This window comes from Nannospalax galili, unplaced genomic scaffold (genome assembly GCF_000622305.1).
Source record: "Nannospalax galili isolate Female #2095 unplaced genomic scaffold, S.galili_v1.0 scaffold304, whole genome shotgun sequence".
Classification (NCBI taxonomy): Eukaryota; Metazoa; Chordata; class Mammalia; order Rodentia; family Spalacidae; genus Nannospalax; species Nannospalax galili.
In genome coordinates this window covers 134,058-158,447 of record NW_008352325.1, presented here as the reverse complement: position 1 = coordinate 158,447, position 24,390 = coordinate 134,058, and the positions used below count along the sequence as shown (strand labels likewise).

Sequence of the window (24,390 nt, the reverse complement as noted above, 5' to 3'; positions counted from 1 at the left end):
GCAGGTCTCCAGGCAGGGCCTCTTTCTAGATTTCTGGCAAAGAATATGGCTGAAGGTAGGCATTAAAAATTGAAGGGAAGTTACCAGCCATGTCTCTCATGCTCAACTTACTCCAAGACTACAGCATGTAGTGTTTCAGTAAGACCGCTGAACACAGCACAGCCAGAGTTTATCACAAGTATTTTAAAACAGTCACATTCTACTTCAATACCTTGAGTGTGAGAATAAATATTAAAATCTCCCTAGGGATCAGGTACACATAACTCCAGTTCTCCAAGAGAAAGCAGAATTGCTAACTGACCTTTTAGTCTCGAGGTAAAACAAGGGGGCAAACACACAGAGTCACTTCCACAAGACTCTAGTTAATTCCTTGTAAAGATGAAGACCAACGATGGCTACTCCAAGTCAGACAGACAATGAGCCCCACAACTCAAAGGCTAGAGAGTTTACTTCTGGCCAAGATGTACTGGCTTTTGGGGATGGTGCTCTATTTCTCTCAGCACAGAGTTATAGGATCTCAGAGCTGGGATGTCACCTTTTGGTTATGAGCTCATGAGTAAAGTCTCAGATGCTCAGTCTTAAAGGAAAAGTGAGCCCTTTGATCAGGGATGAGGTTGACCAGCCTCCTACGCTCAAAGCACTCTAACTTCTTCCCATACATATGACAACTAATTACCCTCAGGGAAAAATGGTACGAGTCTAGTAAGAACCTTTCAGCCAACTAATATCCTCAGCTCATTCACACATAAACTGTCACAAGATCTGGCCTCACTTTAGCTGGTAATCATATACAGAATCTTCCCATCTTAATTCACTAATTTATGCCCACATCCTTTGGCCCTGAATCAGAGACAACCTTGTCCATGTAAATTTTGTGTGTTAACTGAAGTCTGTGGCCGAATGATACACTATATGTCTAAGCCTGAGATGTACACGGACATCTCCCAGACACTGCAGATCAGAATGATCAAATATCTGCCAGAAGAGGCCTCACCAGTGTCTAACCTACCCTGTAGAGCCTCCTCAGCACACTGACAACTGACTGGCATGGCTAGGAAAGCAGAGGAAGGTAGTAAATCAATGTTCTGGTGGTGTTTAAGAGAGAGATTTACGCCTCACTGGCAATTCAATATGCATTCTTCATGTTATGGTATACTTCATAAAGCAACTTTTAGAAAGGAAGAGAAGACATTGTTTAGAGTCAATTATAGCTGACCTGTAACAATTTCTAGCAACTTCTGCTTTTTCCATCAAGAAGATACTGCCAAGCTTTAACATGAACTGAAAAACAATTATTAAAGGGATGGAGTCCCAGATTCTTTGATTAGGACAGGACCAGGGCCATTTCTTCACAAGTAGAAAGGAAGACATGGGCCAAGATGTGGATATAGCATGCCCTTGTCCCACCTGCCCACCAACCAGCACCTGTAGGAGCCTGAGGCCATTCTTTAACTCAGATACATAAGCAGTCATTTCTTTAGTGATCTGACTTTGGTTTTATAGACACCCCTAGCTCACATTATCACATAGTCTTAGGGAAGAATACACTCTTCCTCAAAAGCCATTCACTTTTAATGTACACACTCTGTAACTTTGCCATAAGGGTTTAAACAGTATTTGAAGAAATTACTAAGATGTGATATGGCAAAGCAATATCAGTGGCCCAGGAAGGGCTATCTAGGCATGGGACAAAAAAATCCGGCAGGGGAAATGCTGTGAAGTAGCTGTCAATGTCTGATTTAAGAAAGACCTTCTATGGAAGGGCCTGTTTCAACTACAGTTAAGCAAAACTCAATCAGTCTGTGATGGTAGGAATGTGCTTATCTCCATGACTTATATAAGAGGTGCTCTTTCTCCTTTCAGATGAGCCAGGTGTTTGGTGCCAACCAAATTTAGTCAGTGCCCCCACTACCCCCAGTCAAGGAACTACAGGCGTTTGATAGCTGCTGGGAGAGAGAGACTCAGTTTTCTTTAAAGGTGTGATGTTGGACCAGGCTCCAGGGGATGGACCCAACCTAAGAGCATTTGGGACACATATTAGGCTCCATGGACTTTAAAACAACAGCAGAGGACATGAAGTGAGGTGGGGTGAGAGGTGGTATGGATCTGAGAGATTATGCAGGGACTCTTAACATGATCAAAATGCATTGTATGAAATTCTCAAGGAATCAACACAAATATTATTTTTAAAATGTAGTCAGTGACATGGTTTACCTTCTATTATTCCCCTCTGGCCTCATGAACAGCCCCTGGTAGCTGCTCCAACACGTATGTTTGCAAAGACCACTGATTTTATATAGAAATCATCTCTGCCCAACATCTTTATGAGCATATTTGCCAAACCAAAGGCCAGAGGAAAAGGAAGACACTGCTAATTAGTATTTTTAAGGCTTCCCAGGCATTCCTTTGCTTTGTCAGAGCTGCTGCTTTAAGTGCCCTCACTGGACTCTGGCTTCCTAGAGGCCAGTTCTCTGTCACTAAGGAGCGGACAATGGTAAAAATGATTCTGAAACTGAAAGCAGCTTTGTACTCAAGCTAATGGATAATGCTGATGGACATGGGCGCAGCATCTTTTTCCTTCCTCATCAGATAGTTTTCAGGGTGGCCTTGGAGGGGCAGTGACTGGAGATGGGGTGAGGGGCATTCCAAATGCCCTGGCTGACTCAGCCAGTATTCTCCTATTCATACCTTCAATGTGGCAGGACTTTAGGATCCCTCAGAAGTGACAAACAGCAAACTAACAGAACCCAAGCCCCAGCCCTGGTCTGTCAGGAATCCTTTTACATTTGTGTATGGGTGAGAATTACTGAGTGCTCTATCCCTCAGGTATTACTGCTATTTTCTGTTCATAAATTTTACTTCAGAGGGGGGAATGTTAGAGTAGCAAAAAGCCCGATTAAAAAAATTAATAAAAGAAACGTCACTCACCCAGGGCTCAAGGACCATCACGGAAGAGGGAGTGGAAAGATCGTAAGAGCAAGGGAGGTGAAAAAAAAAGGAAGGGGATATGATTCCCAAACAGTTCTCCTTAAGTTTTTTTCTATCCAATTTATTTCAGTTTTATCTCTTTGTAATTCTTTCTGTGCATTTGAATATAACAGGTCTGGGTTTTATTTGTGGGAAAAAATTTTATAGATTGGTGAAGTTTACTGTGTATTCTAGTTTTGTTCTCTTTTGTGGGTCCTGGCTGTCATTGGGGGAATGAATAAAGGATCTTGTTAAATATGTCCCCACTTTAGTGAGATCATAAAGGGAAAGACTTTTTATTGGAACATCACTAACGCCACATAAAGGCTGGTCATTGTTTAGAAGTTGTATTACTGTGTTTCTTATGTTACTATTGAATTTATTGCTACCAATTAATTATTATTGCTAACAATTGAATCTATTCAGTAGCAGGATGCTAAGTATATAATTTTTTCATAACCAGAACAACATAAAAATCAGGAAGAATCATACTGAGACCTAAACATATGAAAACATAATCTTGGGGCTGGAGAAATGGCTCAGTGGTTAAGAGCACTGACTGCTCTTGCAGAGGATCAAGTTTGGTTCCCAACACCCACATGGCTGCTAACAACCATCTGTAACTCCATTTCAGGAAATCCAACCCCTTTTCTGGCCTCTGTGGGCACCAGGTACACATGTGGTACATATATGCACATGAGGGCAAAGCCTTCATACACATAAAAGTAAAATAAATAAATCTTAAAAAAACATAATCTTATCCAAACTCATCTAAATAATAACTCATCACTGAGATGCTACCTGTGAATACATGTCATTTAAATGAAATTGTTAAAGATGCTTTAATTGTTGCTGTTTTTAAAAGCATACTTCATTACTTGAAACCACACAGATAAGTTTATTTCTTCCTAGAAAGTACACTGGCAATACAACTGCTAATTTGTAAGGATTCTTCCACTCCTTCACTTTCTTGTCATCAGGAAAGGGAGGTGAAGGACAACAGAGGCAGACATGGAAAGGAAGCTATGGCAACTTCTACCCATGAGAGTGTCACACAGCTCAGCCAGCTGTGCATTCAACTAGACTCCCTTTCTTTGATTCCAACATCTGTGCTACCACAGATTGGTCAGCCAAACACTACTATCTCCCAGGCTCCCTTGCAGCTATAAACATCTGAGTTCTTAAATTATCTCCAATAAAATAGGCATGTCCTTCTATGGCTATCTTCTCCAACTAGCAAAGAGACACCCAACCATAGTCACCTTAGACCTGTATGATGCCAAAAGGCTGTTGCCTCCATGCCAAACCACTGAGAAAATTTCAAAGCACTATGGGAATGTCTGGGCTAAGCCTCTGAATCTGGGGAACTTACTTGTTATAGCAGCATATCGTCCCATAACTACTATGGTGGTCACAGTGAAAGATGTTTGAGTACCACGGAAGTTAGCCTAGAAAGGGAAACCTGAGGAGGGACCATGGCCACAGTGTTAAGCTACTTCCCTAAGAAGAAGTCTGTGAGGCTGATCACTGGATCTGACAAGAGTGAATACAGACCTGTGAACCACAGTGGGACAGACCTCCCAGTTAGCTATCATATGAGATCATGAAAAATAGGGCCTAGACAGTCCCAGAAGGAAGGCACTATATGGTGGTCATTATAGAGTTCAGTGGAGGAGGTAATACTTTAAAGGAGTCAGCAGGCCTACGGAGGAGGTAATGCTTTAAAAAAATTATCAATATCCTGACAATTCAACAAAAGCATTAAAATGAAGCTTGTCCCTCTTCTGCCATATAAATTCTCTGTGGGATACGGGATACCTCCTTCCTCTTGAGAGTCAGTGATTTAACATGAAATGGAGCTGGGGCCATCAGTGACATTAGGGTCTGGCTCAGTGGCTCTTGTGCCTGCCTGATCATCCTGATCTCAATCCCCATGTGTGAAGCTGGCAGTTCCTAAAGAGAAACGGGCATTGGTGGTTTTCCCAGAACACCCAGTGATAATTGAGTGTACTGCTCACTCCTGTCCAAGGACAGGATCCTCACTCCATATCTCTCCATTAAAACCCAGAGTGTTGCAAAACTGTGATAGATGCTTCAGTGCTAATCAATCTTTTCTTCCCTGTGTGTATCCTCACTTTGCTGAAACACTGGGAACTGTTTTCATGTAGTATACAAAACACAAATTTAGAGCAGAAACCAGTCTGCATTGGCTGTGCTTCTCAACATGACATTTTTACATGTAATTAATGGTTCTACACTAGTTTCCAGCTACTATACTTCTTAATGCAGTCAGAATTAATAATCGTAATAAATAATAATAAATGCTGCTTGCCTTGTAATATTTAAATAACCTCCCTGTGCGCTACCAAATAACTTCAGTGTTTCAACAAAAGCAGGCTGGACTTGGTTGCTGAAGTCAGAAGACAACCTCAAAAACAAATGGCTTAGGTGGGCTTCAACACAATCAAATCAATGTAGATGATTGGAAAGATGAGATATTGCTCTTTGCCAGTGTCATTAGATACATAATATGTAGGAAATAGGGTTTTAATGGTAGTGACAATGGCTTTCTATCTGCATTGTCTAAGTTCTCTTCCTTGACCCGAGTTAAGAAATGCCCAGAAGTAGTGCATATTAAACAGTCAATACTTGGTTTAATGGAACATAAGCAACACAATAATTTAAGAATCATCATTAAATATGTATTTTTACTTCAGCCAAAAGATCAAAAATAGATGATATACAAGTAACACATAAATATTACTTTCATGCTAGGAAAGCAAACAATTCCTTTCTTACCCTTTTATTTTTCATGGTTTCCTTCCTTTTTTATCTTCCCACAATATCCGTGCAGTAGCTGTTGTCCAAATTTACCAAATTATCTCAGCTTGAAGCTCAATGCCAACTGCTGTGACATATGCTTTTCTGAAAGCTCATCCAGTGTCTCCCCAGGAGACAGCCAGCTCCATGGAGCCCAGGCAGGAAGCATCACACAGAAGTGTCCGGCTTTATGGGAGGCCATCATTAAAGGAGTTTTGCTTACTATGTAATTATAGGTGCACAGTTTCATCCAAGGCAGAAAGCGCACTTAGGCAAGCCAGTGGGGAGTCATTCTGACTGTGAAATGAAATGAAAAGAATTCCCTGGTCTTTCTTGCCACAGAGTGAGGGTCAAAAATGAAGCAATGATAAACTATTTGGTCCAGCCTATCTGGATACAGGTTTCATTAAAAAAAAAAAAAAAAAACCACCCTTTACACATATGGGCACAGCCAAGGGCATGCATGTGTACACACCATGGGCAAAGTCAAGCACTCTAGGGTGAGCTTCCAAATTAAACAACAACAACAACAACAAAACAGGATTTTACTGGAAATCTTACTTCTCAGCCCTTCTCTTCCCTCTCCTTTGAACTATGCTGCACTTGAGATGAAATCACTGATGCTCCCTTAGGCTGGTGCTCCCTCAGGGAGGACTCAGCAAATAAATCCCTGAGGAGACTTGACCTCAGCACCCAGACCTTCCTCCTCTCTCACAGGGAGCTGCCTACTCCTCTGCCTCTGTGGTGCCCCTCACCTCATCCTGGATTCTTACTAGCACAGCTCAGTGGTCCAGTCCCCTGAGTCAGAGCTTTCATGAGGCCTAAGATGCTGTGCCTGTCACATGTGGTGTTTCATCTGCATGAGGTGAGGGGATCCCTAGGATGTGTCTCTCCTGAGGGCAGAGGCTGGGCTTAGCTGTGAGTACCATGACCTCCAGTTTACAGCGTCTCTTCTAGGACAAGCTCAATCAGTGTGCCAGCGAGTGATGCTGGGCCAGAGGCCACAGAGAGAAAGGTGCCTGTGTGCTGAGTCACTGCAGAGGAGACTGTTGCTCTCTCTCTTCTTTTCCTTTATTTTCTTTTTTATTCCCATCATCTTTTTCCTTCTTTCCTTCCTCCCTTATCTTTCACCCATCAATATTAATTATCCTTATTCTATAAGTCAAGATCAGATATTAGATATAAATAATCACTTCAGATGACCCACTTATTGTATATCATGATTATATTTAACAAGGTACCATATAGTTGAAAAGTGCTGACCAAAATTTTTTAAGTTCTCACCATGAAAAATGTTTATTAGGAGCCAGGTATGATGGCATGCATCTTTAATCCCAGAATTTGGGAGGCAGAGGTAGGCGGATCTCTGTGAGATTGAGGCCAGCCTGTTCTACATAGCAAGTTCCAGGATATCCAGGGCTACATAGTGAGACTATGCCTCAAAACCAAAACCCAAACCAAAAAAGATTAGGACTATAACTGCCTGTTGAATACTCTCAGTGGGATTTCCCACCAGAGATTGTCTGAAGTTGAGTCAGACATCTCATTTAAACCTTTTCTTGCATTTCCTATCTCTTATTTTGATATATCACAGTGAAAGATTTATCGTCCTCTTTTTTTTTTTTTTTTTTTTTTTTTTTTAAAAAAAAAAAAAAAAAAAAAAAAAACAATGAGGTAATAAGAAATGCCAGTTAGCTTGAATCAGCTATTCCACAAAGTCTATGTGTACAGAAACATGACATTGTAGAGACATCAATTAGTTTGAGTCAGCTCTTCCATGAGGTCAATGTATATAGAAACATCACATACTGCACACCATGAAGTTCTATAATTTTCATTTTGTCAGTTAAAATAAACAAAGAAAAGGAATAATCACTTGTTAAAATATACAAAAATACTGTGCACTGTTTGTGGACACTTGCTAAAATATAAGTGCTCCAAATGGGTTCTTACCCTGGAGAGGGAGAGGAAGAGAGCACGGAGCTCCAGAAAGACCAGTGACCCTGAAGAGGAAGAGCTTGGAGCCTCAGAAAGGTCATTACTCTGGGAGAGGAGAGAACAGAGCTCCAGAAAGACCCATTACCCTAAGGAAGGAAGAGCTTGAAGCCTCAAAATGGCCATTATACTGGGAGGAGGGAGCACACAGCATCAGAAAGATCATTACCCTGAAAAGGGAAGAGAGCATGGAGCTTCAGAGGGGTCATCACCTTGAGAACATAAGATGTAATCGGCTTAGAAGGGGCAACAACGTTTACTTTTGCTATCTTTCCTGGAGATTTTCAAAAGATATGAAACAAATTGGGCTAAATATTAACTCTCATGAACTGTGGGTGGCTGATTTCGTTTTCCTCAGCAGCTTAGTGGGAATTGGAGTTTCTAAGTGCAGAAGGACCCTCCCCTGGGGGCAGTTTAGTTGCAGAGTAGAGCCCTGAGGGCAGGAGTCAGACCCTAAAGACTGCTAGCTCTCCTCCACGAAGAATCCACAGCCTAAAACTACTGAGCGCTCACAGGAAGAAAAAAAAGGTCAACATGGGATTTATTTAAGATGTTAAAAAAAAATAAAACATGATTTATGCTAGAAGTCCCAGCAAGGGTCGAGAGGGAAGAAGTTGAGCCAAAGGAAAGCAGGGGATAAGGTTGCCAGGGGCGCTGGAGGATGCTGTCAGGTGGAGACACATGCCACAGGGTACCTGGGCTGAGGTGCTGAATGCTGACCAAAATTTTTTAAGTTCTCACCATGAAAAATGTTTATGAGGAGCCAGGTATGATGGCATGCATCTTTATTCCCACATCTTTAATGTGTCTGGTGGAGACACATGCCACAGGGTACCTGGGCTGAGGTGCTGAATGCAGCGATTACAGAGCACTAGAGATGATCTCATTCCAGGGCTGCAGAAAGCAGGGACTGGATGCTCACAGTCAGCCCTCAACTGCCCTGCCTGACCTGCTCTGCCTGCTCATTTCAGGGAGAAAGTAGACAGGAAAGCTGGCATAAGAGCCAACTCCAGACATCTGAGGAAGAAACAATTCATTGTAGAAAAATCGCAGGAGATGAAAAGAATGCCTGTGCACTACACAGCTGGCCCTGTGCCCACCACTCTAGACATCCTCAGGGTACAAACTGAAAATAACTCCAAAGGGTTGGAACAAGGTAGCCAGAGGCCTGGGACAGGGCAGGTGCTAAGAAATGCATAGAACAAAGACTGTACCATTATTTGTAAGGACATATTCAGCAAAAAGCTATTATGTAGGAAGCCTGTCTTCCCCATGGATCTCATTTCTTAACACTCTAGATGAAGGCCCACACAACTGTGCATGGGGAGACTGAGGAGGCAACACAGAAAGACATGAGGCTGGAGAAGTGAGGATGCCAGGAGAACCCACCTGCCAAGGCAGTGGGCCTCCAAGGCTCTAAGTCTGGGTGCTGTAGACAGCATTTCTCTGGCTGTAGCTTGGGTGTGGCAGGATCACAAACCACAAGGTCAGGAGAGGGTTGGAGAGACAGTGGGACCATCAGTCCTGGTGAGATGACAGCAACAGGTCTGTGCCATGTCTTGAGGTTCTCTGTGCTCCTGTTAGGCAGTAGACGGCCTGACAATGGGTCACAGGTAGAGCAGGAGACATAGGAAAGGCAAAGAACATCCTAGGCTTCTCTTTAGGCATGGGCAGTGCAGAACTGCTATTTCCAGGATAGGAATGTTCCCAGGGCCCAGAACCCTGCTTGTCACCTCTCTTTGTTATCAGAAGGAACTTAAACCAATCAGCATGCAAGCAAGTGAGACTCTGGTCCTATATTCGTTATCAAAGAATAGGAAGCAGGCCAAGAAACAAATAAGGACATTGAAAATAGCAGAGGCTCACGCCTTAAAGGGAGCACAGGGAAAATCAGTGTTTGAAAGGGACATGTTCCACCTCCAACATCCCTACAAATATTGTATTTTCAGTAGAAGTTTAAAAATCAGAACTTCTGTCTTCATTCAGAACTAGAAACTGTCATTCAACTTTTCAGGCTTTGTTATGTATTAAAAGCTGAGCATCTGCTACTCTTAGGTCTAGAACGCCTCTTCCCACCCCCAAAAGTCCACAGATTGGTCCAGAGCACCCATATAGAGCTGGTGGAATCTTCAAAAGGTGGGGCCTAGTGCAAGGAATTTAGATCACTGGAGGCATGGCCTTGGTGGAGATACTGAGACCCCATCCCCCCCTCACTCTCTCTCACTCTCTTGCTCTCTTGCTCTCACGCTCATTCTCTTGTGCTCTCTCTTATTACTGGCCACCATGAGGTAAGGCACCTCCTCTGCCACATGCCCGTAAAACACACTGCCTTACCTAAACAAAAGGTTAATCAACCATGATTTGAAACCTCCAAAACTGTAAGCCAAAAACAAACATTTCCACATTTTAGGCTGTGTGTGTTTTTCTGGAAATGGAACCCAGAGCCTTGTACACATAGGTTAGTGTTTTATCATTAAGCTAAGTCCCCAGACTGTCTTTGATAGTATGTAACTTTGATATATGTGTGCATGTGCTCATGTGACTGTCTATACACATGAGTATACATGTAGACGCTCACACAAGAGAGATGTGTGTATGTGTGTGTGTGTGTGTGTGTGTGTGTGTGTGTGTGTACATGCGCAGAGCCCATAGCTGAATGCCTGGTACCTTTCTTCATTGTTCTCCAACTTATTTGTCTCTCACTAAACTTAGAGCTCACTGATTGGCTAGACTGGATAGTCATCAAGTTCGCAGGATCCTCCTGACACCTAGAATGTAAGACACCTAACGTACTCTGAAATTCCATTCCATATATTTTGGGTGATGACACACTGCTTAGAAGATTTTCCATTCTGAAGCGTTTCAGATATTGCATATTTGGATTGGGGACTATCAACAGGTAAAACTCATGCAAATATTGTGGAAAGTTCTTGTGCTGAGTGGGACACCAACTTGTACTTCGTTGCAGGAATCAAGTGCTTTGAAAAATAAAATCATTGAAGTCTTAAATACAAATGGCTCCTCTGACAACTTCCAGGTTTTCCCTCGGGAGGTCATGATGTGAGCATTTTAAATACTACTTTTGACAAGTACACCAAAATAAATTTGGGTTACTTTTCTAAACTGCAGAGCTCTATTTTCCCCCAGTGTCAAACACGGGAAAAGACTGTAAAACTGAGTAGCTTCACAAAAAAAACTTGCACTTTTTTATTTCTGGTGCAGTATGTCCTTCTGAGAAGCAATGTAGTGACAGAAAATTTCCAGGTATACTGATTTACTGTCTTTGGTTGGATTCATTCATAAAGAAAATTCCCCAAACGGAAAAAGTTTTAGAGACAATGGTAGCCCTCACACTATAATTCCAAAGGGAAAACCAACAAGTGACAGGGCAGATCTACAACCCTGCCTGAGAGCCCTGCCCAGCCCCTGCAACTCATGAAGCATCATTCAGTTCCCCTAAAAAGGCTAGGTGGTAGTGATTCAGATCTCTTCAGCCAGGAGTCGGGGGAGGTTGGAGAGAGGGGAGACACAGGGGATCGACTGGGCTCTAGGACTCAGAGTTGTAGGTGCTTAAGCCAGGATTCAGATTCAAGTAAACAAAACCAAAAGTCATTTTCCTTTTTCTTTTTTGTACTGGGGATAGAACCCAGGGCCTGGCACTGGCTTAACAAGGCTTTCCCACTAAGCTTAGCTCTCAGCTTCCTTTAATCCAAAGACATCCAACCTCTTCACTCTGAAGAGACCAGGGAAAATTGTAAGGACATGATGCTTAAAACTAAAGAAAGGAAAAGAAAAGAAAAGAAAAGAAAAAAAGAAAAAAAAAGAAAAGAGAAAACCAACCAACCAACCAAACAAACAAACAAAAACACCCCCACCACCATACACACAGAAAAAGCAAGTCTGCCACTCTGTGTGTCACAGCTGGCCTGGCATACAGCTTTACCACTGAGAAAGGCTCAAAGTGACTAGAATCCTGGGAGACTGGAAGGATGTATTCAGTGTGAACCCCACTCAGGCCGTGTACACACTAGAAGCACTACTGGACTCAGTGGGTTAAATAAGAGGATATGAAGTTGGGAGGGACATGTGGGGGAGGGGGCTGGGCGGAGTTGTCAGGGAGAGTGGGAGATGGATATGATGAAACACACTGTATACATATATGAAATCCTCCAAGAATAAATATAAAAATATATTTTAAAAATTGCCACATGCTATTCATTTTACAGTTTTGACTATGAAACACTTTCAAAAGACATAGACTATACAAAATTGATTTATAACAAGATACAAGCACATGGTTCAGCCCTCAGGATATATTTTCTGATTAGCAGTTTGTGAAGGTTCCAGAAACAAGAGTATCCAGCCAAACCTGATCTGTTGTACTTGTGGGAACACTGCCACCCTGTGGTGAAGCCAGCACCACACATGCCTCCCACAGCATCTGCAGGTTCACTTATGTCCCTCAGATAACAGGGCCTGCAAGGAAGGCCCTGTTATCTGAGGCCCTATTAACAGCCAGGCTGGAATGCATCGGACTCAGCAATGTAAATGACAGAATTTCCTTGAATACACGTCTAAAAATATCCTCATGTTCATAGGCTTCTATTTTCATGTTCATAGGCTGCTATTTTCTAGAGTCCTAAGTCCTTGGCACCAGGGCTTGTTGGGCAGGAAGTACAGAAATCTTATGACAGCTTTAGACACGGTACCACTTCAGAACACAGCTAAAGGCCCCTTCCACTCCCAGGAAGCAAATGCCATGAACTGAACAGAGCAAGTGGGCATGGTGCCTCCAGTGCTTACTTTTATTTACTCATGTTTTGAGTCACTGGTTCTTAAAATTATTCATCAAAAAGACTTTGACTTCATGGTAGCAAGCAAGGCTCTAAGGAGTTGCTTGTTAATAAATTTTAAATTGTTATATCTATAGAATTTGTTTTTAATGAACCAATGGGTCCCATTAAAGGTAAGTTACTTCCAACAGTTAATTCTAGAAAAAAGGTTGGTATGCCTTGGCTCAGTGCTCCTCAGCCAATGACTCTTCCTCCAAGTACATCTCCTTTCAAGGATATGGAATGAAGAGTTTCCTGGAAAATGTGGGATTCCAAGAATACTCTGAAACTATTTGAAAGGTAGTCAGTATATTTAATATGATCCAAATGAGAAGTGAAGATAAATCTTGGAATAAAGTAAACTTGTTTGCAGGAATTGAACTTTTCCAGGGAAGAAAGGATTACCTCTTGGACCATCTACATTAATACTATTTTTTCAGTGTGAATCTATTATCACAGACTCTGGTCCATAGAAGGCACAAATTGCTTAATGTTTCTCAAGAAAAAGTAACCAGCAATAATACCTGCAATCTTTCTAATAAAGCTCAGATCACTTTCGTTCACCATTTCAGAAGGTTTCCCAGCGGGTGGCGTGGAGGGAGCCACTCAACTGCAGATCCTTACACTGATCTCTCAGGAAGGATACTGTTTTACAGTTGACAAAGTGGAGACAGACAGGTTCCTGTGCTGGGCTGGAATCCAAAGTTCAGTTCTCTCCCCAGGCAGGTACTTGTGCTTGTGTCAGTCTTTCTGAGGCTGACACTCCCCAACCACCACTTCTGAGCTCCTCAAAGATTCTACTGACCAGGACTGGAGAAGTTACATAAAGGCACAGAGCAGCCCAAGAGCAGGGGAGCATAGCGGTCACTGCACAGCTCGTAGAGCAATGCACAGCCCTCTATAGCACCTAAAAGTAGATGCTTGCAAGAAATGGAGCGCTTGTAGCTTATCACTGGAGCTACCTACACCACAGTCTCTCAGTTTACTGCCTTCAACCCCTCAAAACTGAAAACGTTCGAAGCTCTAAAGGCTCCTGTGACCCCTGGCTGCTGACGCACTCTTATCCTGCCTTCTGGTCAGATTAATGTGCTTGCAGCCTAGAAGACAACAGGAGCGTTATAAAAACTGGTAATACAGTGCTCTTAAGGAATGCTGTATCACCTGTAAGATGGCAAAAGAGAGCTCATATCAAACTTACATAGAGGGCTTCAACAAATTCAACAGATTTGACTGACTGCCCACCTTTGGAAGCAGGGGTTTTTCTGTGTCTATGAAAGGAAGATCAGGCGAGGCCATAAAACTAAACTTGCACCTAGACCAGACAGGGCTAGGGTAGCTAGCTGTCCTGACCTAGACCTTGAAAGTAATAAATTTTTATTTCCAAGTCAGTGAGTGACCTACTACATCAAAGCTTCACTTGCAAACTCTGCTTTACAGTGAAAGCCACCATTAATTTTTCTAATGGAAATATATATCTCTCTTAGAGAACACTCCACATCAGTAGGTAACCACTGTTTCCCTTCCTGTCACAATTTTGCAGCATTTAATCACATGGCTATACAGTGGATTAAGTCACTGGTCCCCTACTGAAGAGCCTGTGGGTGCCATTCATCTCCTGTTATTACAAACAATGCTGTAGGAAATAGCCTTGTGCATCATTCCAGATTCTAGCCAAGGAACTTCTGTGATTCATAAACTTCTAAAAGAATTTCTGAGTTGAAAAATAAATGTACCTATAGTTTGGCTAGATATTACCAAATTCCCTAGCAAAAATGTCATAGCATTTTCCATTCTGTTCAGTAACAAATTTAAGAGTCCCCACAGATTAGCCAGCAGAGTTTATGGTAAAATTTTTGAAATTTTGCCAGTCTGATAGGTAAAAAAGGAGAGTTCACTGTAGGTTTAACTAGTATTTCTCATGAGTTAAGTTTCAAGTATTTTCATTTATTTACGTATCACTTACACTTCAGTTTTCTCTCTACACCTTCTATTTTTTTAATCTACTTATCTACTTCTATTCTTTTATCTACTTAAGTTTGTCTCCTCTGTTTCTAAAAGCTCCCCTCTCCCTCCCATGTGATTTTGGTTTTTTTTTCCCCAGAGGCAAATTTATTCATGTTTTCATTAGCACATCTTGAGTTTGAACCATAGTTAGAAAATTATTCACTCATGTTTTCGCTGGGTAACATGCCTGGTTCAATACGCACATGAAGATTTCTGATCTCTCAAATTTGTTCTGACGTCTACTGTGAAAACATGCACAATTATTTTCTTGTAACTTATGAACATTCAGTGGTCCCATCTCTGCTTGTTAATGGTCACTTCCTCCACTGTTGAGTGCTGACTGCATTATATTCCATCTTTCCATGTGCGATGACCCCAAACTTTCTGTTGTTCCATATTACCTATTTCAGTTTTCTTTAAAGCTTTAAAATATATTTGGAAAACAAGACTTTCCATCTCTCAGGTTTTTTCATGGCTATTTTTGCTTGTTAATTTTTCCAACTAAACTTTATAATGAACTTAATCAGTTTTAAAACAAAACCTAACTGAAACAATGGTTTTGAACCACCCTGTCCAAGAATGTGGCACCCTTGTCCACATGAACAATTTTACTGTTGTATGTATTTGTATGATCTTACAGTTTTCTTCAAAAATGCACTGATAGTTCCTATGAAGTTTTTGCCTAAGTTCCTGTCACCAAAACATCCATCCATCCATCCACCCACTGATCTATCCACCCATCCACCTACATCCTAATTATGTTTTTATGTTCATAAAAGTATAGTGCATACAAATGAGCAAAGCTTACTACAAAATGTAAGCTACCACTTTCTTCAGAAAGTTATTGCCTAGTTATGTTATAAAGCCCTAAACATGTAAGATGCCAAGCTCTTGGGTGTAATAGGTTTCCTACTCAAACGTAAGAAGCTTGTTGAGTGTGTGAAATATTAAAAGACATCTTTCAACATCTTGTGGGTAAAACAGGCTGATGAAAGATGAGCCTTAAAGACTAATGAGTTTATGGTCATCTCAAATCATTGTGTTGATTTATGCCTGTTTAACAGCAAAGAAAACACCACGGCAGGTGTGATTAGCGTAGGAAGAAACTTACTTAAGATTACTGAAGAAGAGTTTCCCTTAAAATCATCACATAATTTTATTCAGGCTGATTTGATTTATATGGAACAAGCAAGTGTGTGTTCCCCCTTTCACACTGGCTCAGGGGCGGCCCCACTTCCTGGATTGCATTAAATCCTTCTCAAAATTATACACATTCTTGTTTGCCATGGTTTGCTTGCAATCAGAGTTGAGATTTGATTTTCACAGTGTATTAAAACAGACCACTGAAAGGAGGAAACGGCATTAATTTTAGAGTCTTAAGCTTTGTTTTCAAAGTAATATGTAAGGAAATCACAGTATTAGCACAGCTACAGTTAGATACTGAAGTAAGAAAATTATCATGGGCACATATTAATTTATTCAAAATTTAAAATATAATTGAACTTTTTGTAAACAAAATAAATTTGACATTTTCTTAGGTCCAACAATAAAATCTCACTGTTTCAATTAGTTTAGATGGCAGGCGTTTTCCACAATCAGAATGAGCAAATTTTCACTAACTCCAGACCTTGACAAAAATAAGCTTGAGATCTTTACAAATACAAATCTACCATCTTCACACACAAAAAAATAGATTTGTACTTCGGGAAAAAAAAAAACAATCATTAAAAAGTTGTGTTTGCAAAAGGAAGAATATTACAAAGCCCTCAAGGCCGACTGACAATACATATGTATTGTCATATGTACTGACAATACATGTGTGTTGTTTAGAAACTACTTGTTAGGAAAAGATCAGTGAGTGTCATGGGCATCTATGAACACAGCTGTCTCTCCCTTTGTACATTCCAGAAGTCAGGAGTTCTAGTGTGATTACAAACCCGACAGCTTCCAAATCTTGGTCATTAAGAAATTTAGACGATAACTTAATTAGCCATACACAACAGAAATATAAAGATAGTCTGATCACTGGCCACTGTGCTTTGGGGTCTGTTATCTGGAAAGACTTCAGAGATTAAAAGGTACTGCTGTAATAGAACCTTCCACTTTTACATACTATGTATGTAAAGTGTTCCTGAGTTTACATTAGTAAAAATGGAAAGAAACATTAGCATTGAATCTTTGCTGGATACATGGACTAAGTAAAAGGCAATTCGTCTTTCATTTTATTAATAAATGCTTTTGCAAGAAAAATTTACTTCCTGTGCTTAATGATTCAAAATCAATTGTATTATCTTTGCACTGTTTTACAATCATTTCAAAAATTTAATATAGAAAAATATTTTCTAACCTATAGCTTTATAATTATATGAAAAATCCTTAGATTTTTATATCAGATTTTATTGTAAGTTTTTGTTAAATGTTGTCAAGTATAAGATACACATTGAATACAACAACAAAATCTGACTTGGGGACTGACTTGAAACTAAGAAGGATGACTGTAAAGTTTCTTACTGATAGGAAAAGTTTGTCTAGGGGTGTGGGGGGTGTATATTTGTGGTATGTGCATTTTTGTGCACTTGTATGAAAGACAATGTGCTATGTGTAGAGGCCAGAGGTGGACACTGTATGTCCTGCTCTACCACTTACTTCCTTATTTACTCCCTTGAGACTGGGCCTCTCAATAAACCTGGGGCTTGGCATTTTGGTGGGTGACTGGTTGGCCAGCAAGCTCTCGGGATCTGATCCCCCAGTACAGTGTTACAGGAGTGCAAAGCAGTCATACCTGGCCTTTTACACGGTTCTCAGAGATTCAAACTCAGGTCCTCAGATTTGGACAGCAAGCTCTCATACCATTGAGCCATCATCCCAGCCCCAATCTAGATACATTTTAAAGGTAAATATCTAACATTTATTAGATACTTTGTCAACTAGTCAAAATTATGAGAATACTTTCTACATGCTGACTTTGAAAGTTGGAACAGAGGCAGTTTGAAAAGGTTCCTTTAAGGTTTCTGTGGGTAAAGCAGAGTCACAGAGTGGCCACAGAGCTTAATAAGTGATAGCTCCAGGCTGGCCAGTGGCTGTAAACTATCAGGCTATTCCTGCTAATATGTGGAAATACTTTCAGAAAGCGTAGATTTGCCTAACTAATGCAGGATTCTCCTGGCCATGCTCCGTGAAACAGAGAAAGACCGAAACTTTTAAAATATTGAACATTTTCCAAAGGACATGAGCAACTACATGCAAAGGCTACGGAGAACAAACAGGCAAATGGACTGAGGCTACTCTGCAGGAAAAGCAGTGAGAAGTTCTGCCTGGCTAGCAGAAGCATATGCTGGGTTAAGTACTCACATTCACATCCCTTCCAGATGCTGACTTTGAGGGGTCCTCATCACTATCCGCACCAGACAGCACAAGATGCTCGGCCTAGAACACAGACATGCACCCCACCATCAACTCTAGGTAAAATTAAGTTCCAACAAGAGCAGGCATCCTTAGTAACTCTTAGGCAAAAAGTGCTAGTATGACCAAGCTTCTAGCCAGCGGAAAGTACAGTGTTACAGCCCATGCCCACACCCCAGCTTACAAACTAATACATTCCCTCACAATGTTGAAATCCACAACTCATGGAAAGAATTTTCCTCATTTTTTTATTTCTCCAAAGCATTTCTTTAATTTAAATTATGCAATTTAAAAATAGTAGTGGGCATGAACTGACAGAATTAGCTCAGCAAACCGATTAACTAGGTTTTGAAGATTTCAAAGTTTTGATCTCTGCATAGCTAATAGACTGGGTGTGCACAGAAATAATTTACCAAACAGCTCCTTTCCTCCCTCCTATCCATAAAAGGCAAACAAAAATATATGGTCAGCCACACAATCATGTAAGGAGATACAACTTGAAAATTCAGTTCCCTGGACTCCTAATGAGAATCTTTGGACACATGACCCAAAAATACAAAATTAAAATTAGATCTCAGGATGACATTTAGGTATGTTTTGAAAACCACTGGCTTCGGGGAGTAAATGATGTCAAAATGATATAAAATTTCATTCATTTAAAGCTTTAAAACAATTGTCCCCCCCCTTCAACCAAAATCATGCTCCTTTAAAGAGTGTTCCCTACTGAGATTTTATGCACAGCCATACTCACACACCTATTCACACATACATACTCTTCCTTAAAAGGTAATATACCGGAGAATCACTTCAGTTTAAATGCTTTCACAAGGTTCCACTTTCTGGTTTTACTCTGTACTGAGACACCCGCAGACGATCTGGCATCACAGGATTTTGAGAACCATTTTTAAAGGTATTGGCTCTAACCGCTTTTAATTGCTGAAGACACTGGAAACCACATTTACTAAGCACTGTACAATGAGTGACTATAGCAAGGAAAGGTTTAATTTTAGCCTTTACTAACACTGTAACTGACTAAAGTATAAAGGCATGAGCTGCTTGACTTATTCACCTGTAAAATGCACTTGATAATGCCTCTCTTCTAAGGTTCCAGGGAGACTAAACTAGGATACGTTTAGCACACTAAAATCACAAACTATAACAGTGGAGAGAGGTAAAGTGCTAAGAAGTGGATGCATTAAAAAAGCACACAGCCAGCAAGTAACCCAGTAAAGACAAGGCTGAAAAAATATGTGTCTAGAGCAAATATAATTGAATAAGGAAGAAATAAGTGAAAGACGAGGCATGTAAGACGTAAAAATGACTCTAAATGTCTAAGGCAGAAAAAAAATGGGCTACTACGCAAAGAAGCATCCCTTCTGATCAAGAGACCAGACTTCACCATTTGTGGCACTTAACCAGTATGTCATGGGTTCCCGGTACCTGTCCTCATACCTCCTAAATTACAAGCAGTTAAGAGGGTCTCCAAACCCCCAGCTTTAGGAGGTCCTTATCTGCTAAACCAAACGTGTTCCTACACCGGAGTCTTCCTTTCTTTGCTGGGGATTTCCTCTCTCAGAAGGAAAGAGTCTCAGAATAAGCAAGAACCAAGGTGAGGAATGGAGAAGGATGGAATGAGGGATTTACTATGAGCTGGTGTTATGAGAACCATGGAGAAGAATCAAACACGGTCCCACCAAGGTCATCACGACAATTTCAAGAACTACCACCAAATTAAGAGCACTGGAAAACCCAAGCATAAAATTCTGATTCTGCAATTTCATTGAATCCTGGCAGCAAAGGAAAGGAGGCCAGGAAAGGAAGAGAAAGGAGGAGGGGAGGTAACTCTCAAGGCTAAAGAGATCACCATTGAGACATACTCTGACCACAAATTTTCAAAAGACACAGAGAAACATGGCAAAGAGCACATGTAATATATAATTATATACTTCATCTTTCATAAATACAGGAGAATGAGAAAACCTTTAAATCATCAGGAGAGAGGAAGAACTAGCAGGTTTGTGAAGTCTCTAAAGGCAGGAGGCCTTTGCTGTTCAGCATCTTGAGTTCCATGAATATTGTCTCTAGTGGAAGGTGCTGGCTGACTCCACAGATGGACAGATCTGGGCCTCCAGGCAAACTACTCTATTTTTCTAAGCTTTAGTACCCTTACCAGCAATCACAGGGAGAATCATAATCCTAAGGCTGTAGGTTGTGGAGAGTCAGAGCGAGGTGTTTACGCAGCACAGAAGTACAAGTCTACACAACAGGGTTGAGAGGCTTCCCAAATAAAAGTGATTCCTGTTCTCACTTCTCAAAAAACTATACAAATGGAAAGTGCTTCCCAATTGAGTAAGAGGGAATTAATGCCAATTAATTACAGTACCATTTTTTTTCTTTTTTCTAATATGTGTATATGTGTGTGTTCATAGTATGTGTATGTGTGTGTTACAAGTATATGCGCCTAACATTTTCAAGGATGCTGGGGATCCAAAATTGGGTCTTCATGCTTACACAGCCAGTACTCTTACCACTGAGCCATCTGCCTGGCCCAGGTTTGTCCTTTTCAGTCTCATTTATTACCAAGAAAAAGGTATTACACGTAAGCAAAATAGACCTGTAAATGAATAGAATGGTGATAGAGTGTTCTTTGCCAGATAGTTCGCAGGTATTTATGGTTTTGAGACTCTTGTAACAAAGGAGTACAAAAAAATTTTCATTTTTTATTCTTTGTAGTATGACTTCAATTTATTCTATTATAGGGGCTAGAGAGGTGCCTCAGTGGTGAAGAGTATGCACTGCACTCACAGAGGGCCTGAATTCAGTTCCTAGATGCCACATCAGGGGGTTTACAACTGCCTGTAACTCCAGTTGCAAGGGATCTGATGAATTCTTCTGGCCTCTGCAGGCACTGCACTCACATGCACAAAACCACACACAACACACAGACAAACACAAAGACCATTAATAAAAATAAAAAATAAAATATTTTTAAAAGTATTCTGTATCTGAAGTATGAATATACTTATTTAATAATGAATAACAAGACCAAAACAACATACAATGGTCTGTGCTCTCTGATCATATTAAAACAGTATAAAATATCTAAAAGCCATAGAAAATGGGCCAGTTCCACAATGGATAATTATGTCTACAAAGTGGTCTTAACTGTAGCCCCACCAGGCTTCCAAGGTTAAGCAGCAGAGTTATAGTTCATTTTGGGGGACACCGATCATGGTATTTAAATTTAATGAAGCAAGACTCAGTCATTCATTTACTCAAAGGCTGTGAGCTGAGTTTCACAGCGTGCCACATGAGCAGGGCACCCAGCAGCCTTCAGAATCTACAGGCTTCCCCTTCTACTGGTGAGTGAAATGCCTTCATCTTAAATAAAACTGCTCAGGGCATCAAATAGGGAATTAGTATTTCTAAAATGAATTATTTGAAAACTCCCAAGCCAAGTTCAGGACAAACCACATGAGAGTATTTTGGACAATGCAGAGTCACATGCATTACCTTACTGCTGCTTCTTTTATTAACTTTGAAAAATCCCAGAAATTGTTTCTTCTCTTTATCTGTGTCATCATTGCCAAGGGATGACTCCCTAAACATTTCTGGAGAAAAAGAGAGCAATACTGTTATTTTTCAGCATTTGAAAGATGAGATTAAGTACTTTATTTTTTAAAGCCTTAACTGAATCCTTTAATCTGTTAGTTCTAGGAAGAAAATCATCACTATTTCCTTCAAAGCCTTTAGAGCCACCTCAAAGTCCTCCAACGCATGCCAGAAATCACATGAAGTTCTTATACAGTTTTTCAATGATTAAGGCAGCATTTTCTCTGAGAGTGGTTTTATCCTTGTGGAAGATGAAAAAACCAAATCAACAGAAATTTGATGGAAGTATTTTTTAAGAGGAAGATAAAGAAATAAAATAGAGGTGCCCTAAAATAGAGGTGAGGTTAATTTTAATTATGACTTTATTTAATCCAAGATATCTAAGATACTATCGTTTTGCTTCGTGATTACTATGGGCATTACTGAGTGTTCACATTTATTTTGGAACTATGTCTGCAAAATAGAGTAGTCACCTCAGGCTGACACTGTAGCTCCATTGGGAATGGCCACTTGAAATGCCAAGAGACACATTGCAGCCTGAGGCTGCCCAAACAGTGATGTTCCAAGGACTGTGACATCTGTGTAACAAACCTGTCTTACGAGCTATGAATGAGGTAAAAATGTAAAATAAACCCTCCTCTTTTCTGAGAACATGGAGGGATAGTGAAGGAGACCTGGGTGGTATTTAGAGCAATCACCTCAGACCTCTGGAACACTGGTCATCATTTCCTCTCCAGAACATTTCCTTTTAAGAAATCACATTCTCCAGAGGCTTTCTGAGCTCTAATTCCTCCATTTTCCTTCTGTAGCATTTTCTTCATATGGGTTTTAGGTGGGATCAGTCTTCTCTTGCTGAGGGTTAAGACCCTAAAGCCCAAACCTACCAGGCCCAACAGACAAGGGCCGTGGTTCCCACAGCCAGGTGAGATCAGCAGCAGGAGTGCCACTGGGGACTTGCAGACATGCCATCCTCAGGCCCACTGAGCCTCCAGAATCAGAATCCATGAGGCAGTGCACACACTGCTCAACAACTTCAAACTCGGGTAAGGGAACCCCTGAGAAGCTAGTGTAGAGAGAGAGAGAACACCTGGACGAGCTGCTCAGTGTCCTGAGGCCTGGTTTTCTTCATCTGCAGAATGGGGACAACTGGGGCACCATGAGGGCAGTGCTCGGTATCTGGCAAACACAGCTCTACCAGACTGCTGATTGTTGCTATATACTTATTTGCCTATTCTTGGTTTTTGTTCTTCATTTACCGTTTCTCTCTTCCAACACATGATGATATGACAGAAGAGGAAGAAACAGGGGTTTGCAAAGGACAGAAAGATCAGATTTCCCAGGTAAGATGGCTGCCAGTGGCTGCAGAACCAGACAGCTAGAGCACAGGTGGACAAATCTCTGAGTGCGATTTGACAAACTCTGCCATGAATATATCAACCCAATGTAGTGAACATCCACTCATGTCCGTGTGGGCTGATGTATGATTTCACATCAGTTAAGAGAACATAAAAGTCCATGTATTTTTATACGTATGATTAATAATCTTGTATACTCAATAAGGTTAAAAAAAAAACCAAAAACAAGTCCATGTAGTTATTAAACCGTTCTGCAGGGAGCAAAGACCTTTGTCCTGTCAACACAGGCCAGGGTGCTTAATGACATGCAAGGCTTCCAGGCAAGATTAGTGGGGTGCTCAAGACACAAACCACAAAGTCAGAGGACTTGCTCACAGGATGCAGCTACACAGATATACATGAACACACACACAGTTCCAAGTTAGTCATATCAAACCCTCACTCAGTTAAGTATAGAGCTGGGAAGAGCAAAATATCTTACACCAGGGCCGGACAGATGACTCAGTAGTTAAGAGCACTTATTACACTTTCAGAGGACCCGAGTTCAGTTCCTAGCACCCACAGGGTAGATAACAGCTATCTAACTCCAGTTCCAGGGGATCTAACACCCTCTTCTGGTCTCTCTGGGCAGTACAAGCATGTGGTACACTTAAATACATATGGGCAAAACACTCATACACATAAAATAATTTTTTTTAATTTGAAAAAGAAAGTAGTTCCTATCTGGACACATTAAAGTGATGGAGAAAATGACAAAGATAAACTGAGTGATATAAGGTGTGGCAAAAGTGGAAGCAGCGTTGGAACTGATCCAAAGCACTTATTCGTCTGGTTGACCAAAGTGGGAATGAGGGCAGTTCAGGACCAGAACGAAGTCACTAAGCAAGTGGTGGAAGACGCTTTCCACGTACTGAGGTGAGCACTCTCTGCATGGCCAGTTATCATCACTGGGCCTAGATATGAGGTAAAAAGGAAGAGGTAGCAAAGTTACCTCTCCCTCTATTCCCCATCTGTCCATATCTCCAAGTAGAATCATCTAGAATGGCTAACACCTTCATATGTGAGTGTCCTGTTGAGAAGTTCTTTGGTGTTCCTCGGAAGAGAAAGCTTGTCTATAAGATTCTGCCTTTGATGAAGTATGTCAGCAACAGCTCAGAACATTGAGGGTCACTCAGTTTCAGCACTCAGGTATATACACTAGCACTACACAAATGCTGAAATATCTTTTACTGAATATTTTTTGGGAAATAAAATCTATTACATACTTTAATAAATATGACAAAGCTTTCTGTAAGATACAAAATCTTATTGGAATAAATAACAAACCCTGCAGTATAAACATGTTTATATGGGCATGTGTACACTCCAAAAGACCCATGAAATTCCAGATTCACATGTATATG

At 40.9% G+C, this 24,390-nt stretch overlaps 1 protein-coding gene across 4 annotated transcripts in view; it reads right to left on the bottom strand.

Annotated features, from left to right (window-relative positions):
- Cobl (cordon-bleu WH2 repeat protein) overlaps nucleotides 1-24,390 on the bottom strand; it is a 274,940-nt gene that overhangs the window by 141,859 nt on the left and 108,691 nt on the right. For 2 of the 4 annotated variants that reach the window (XM_008849262.3, XM_008849263.3), the window contains exon 5: nucleotides 21,534-21,631. The exons of 1 other annotated variant lie outside the window; for it this stretch is intronic. In XM_008849262.3, the coding sequence (XP_008847484.1) occupies nucleotides 21,534-21,631 (98 nt within the window). Of the gene's footprint in view, nucleotides 1-17,969; nucleotides 18,045-21,533; nucleotides 21,632-24,390 lie in introns of all 4 variants that reach the window. One more of the 4 variants, XM_008849261.3, reaches the window with a different exon arrangement.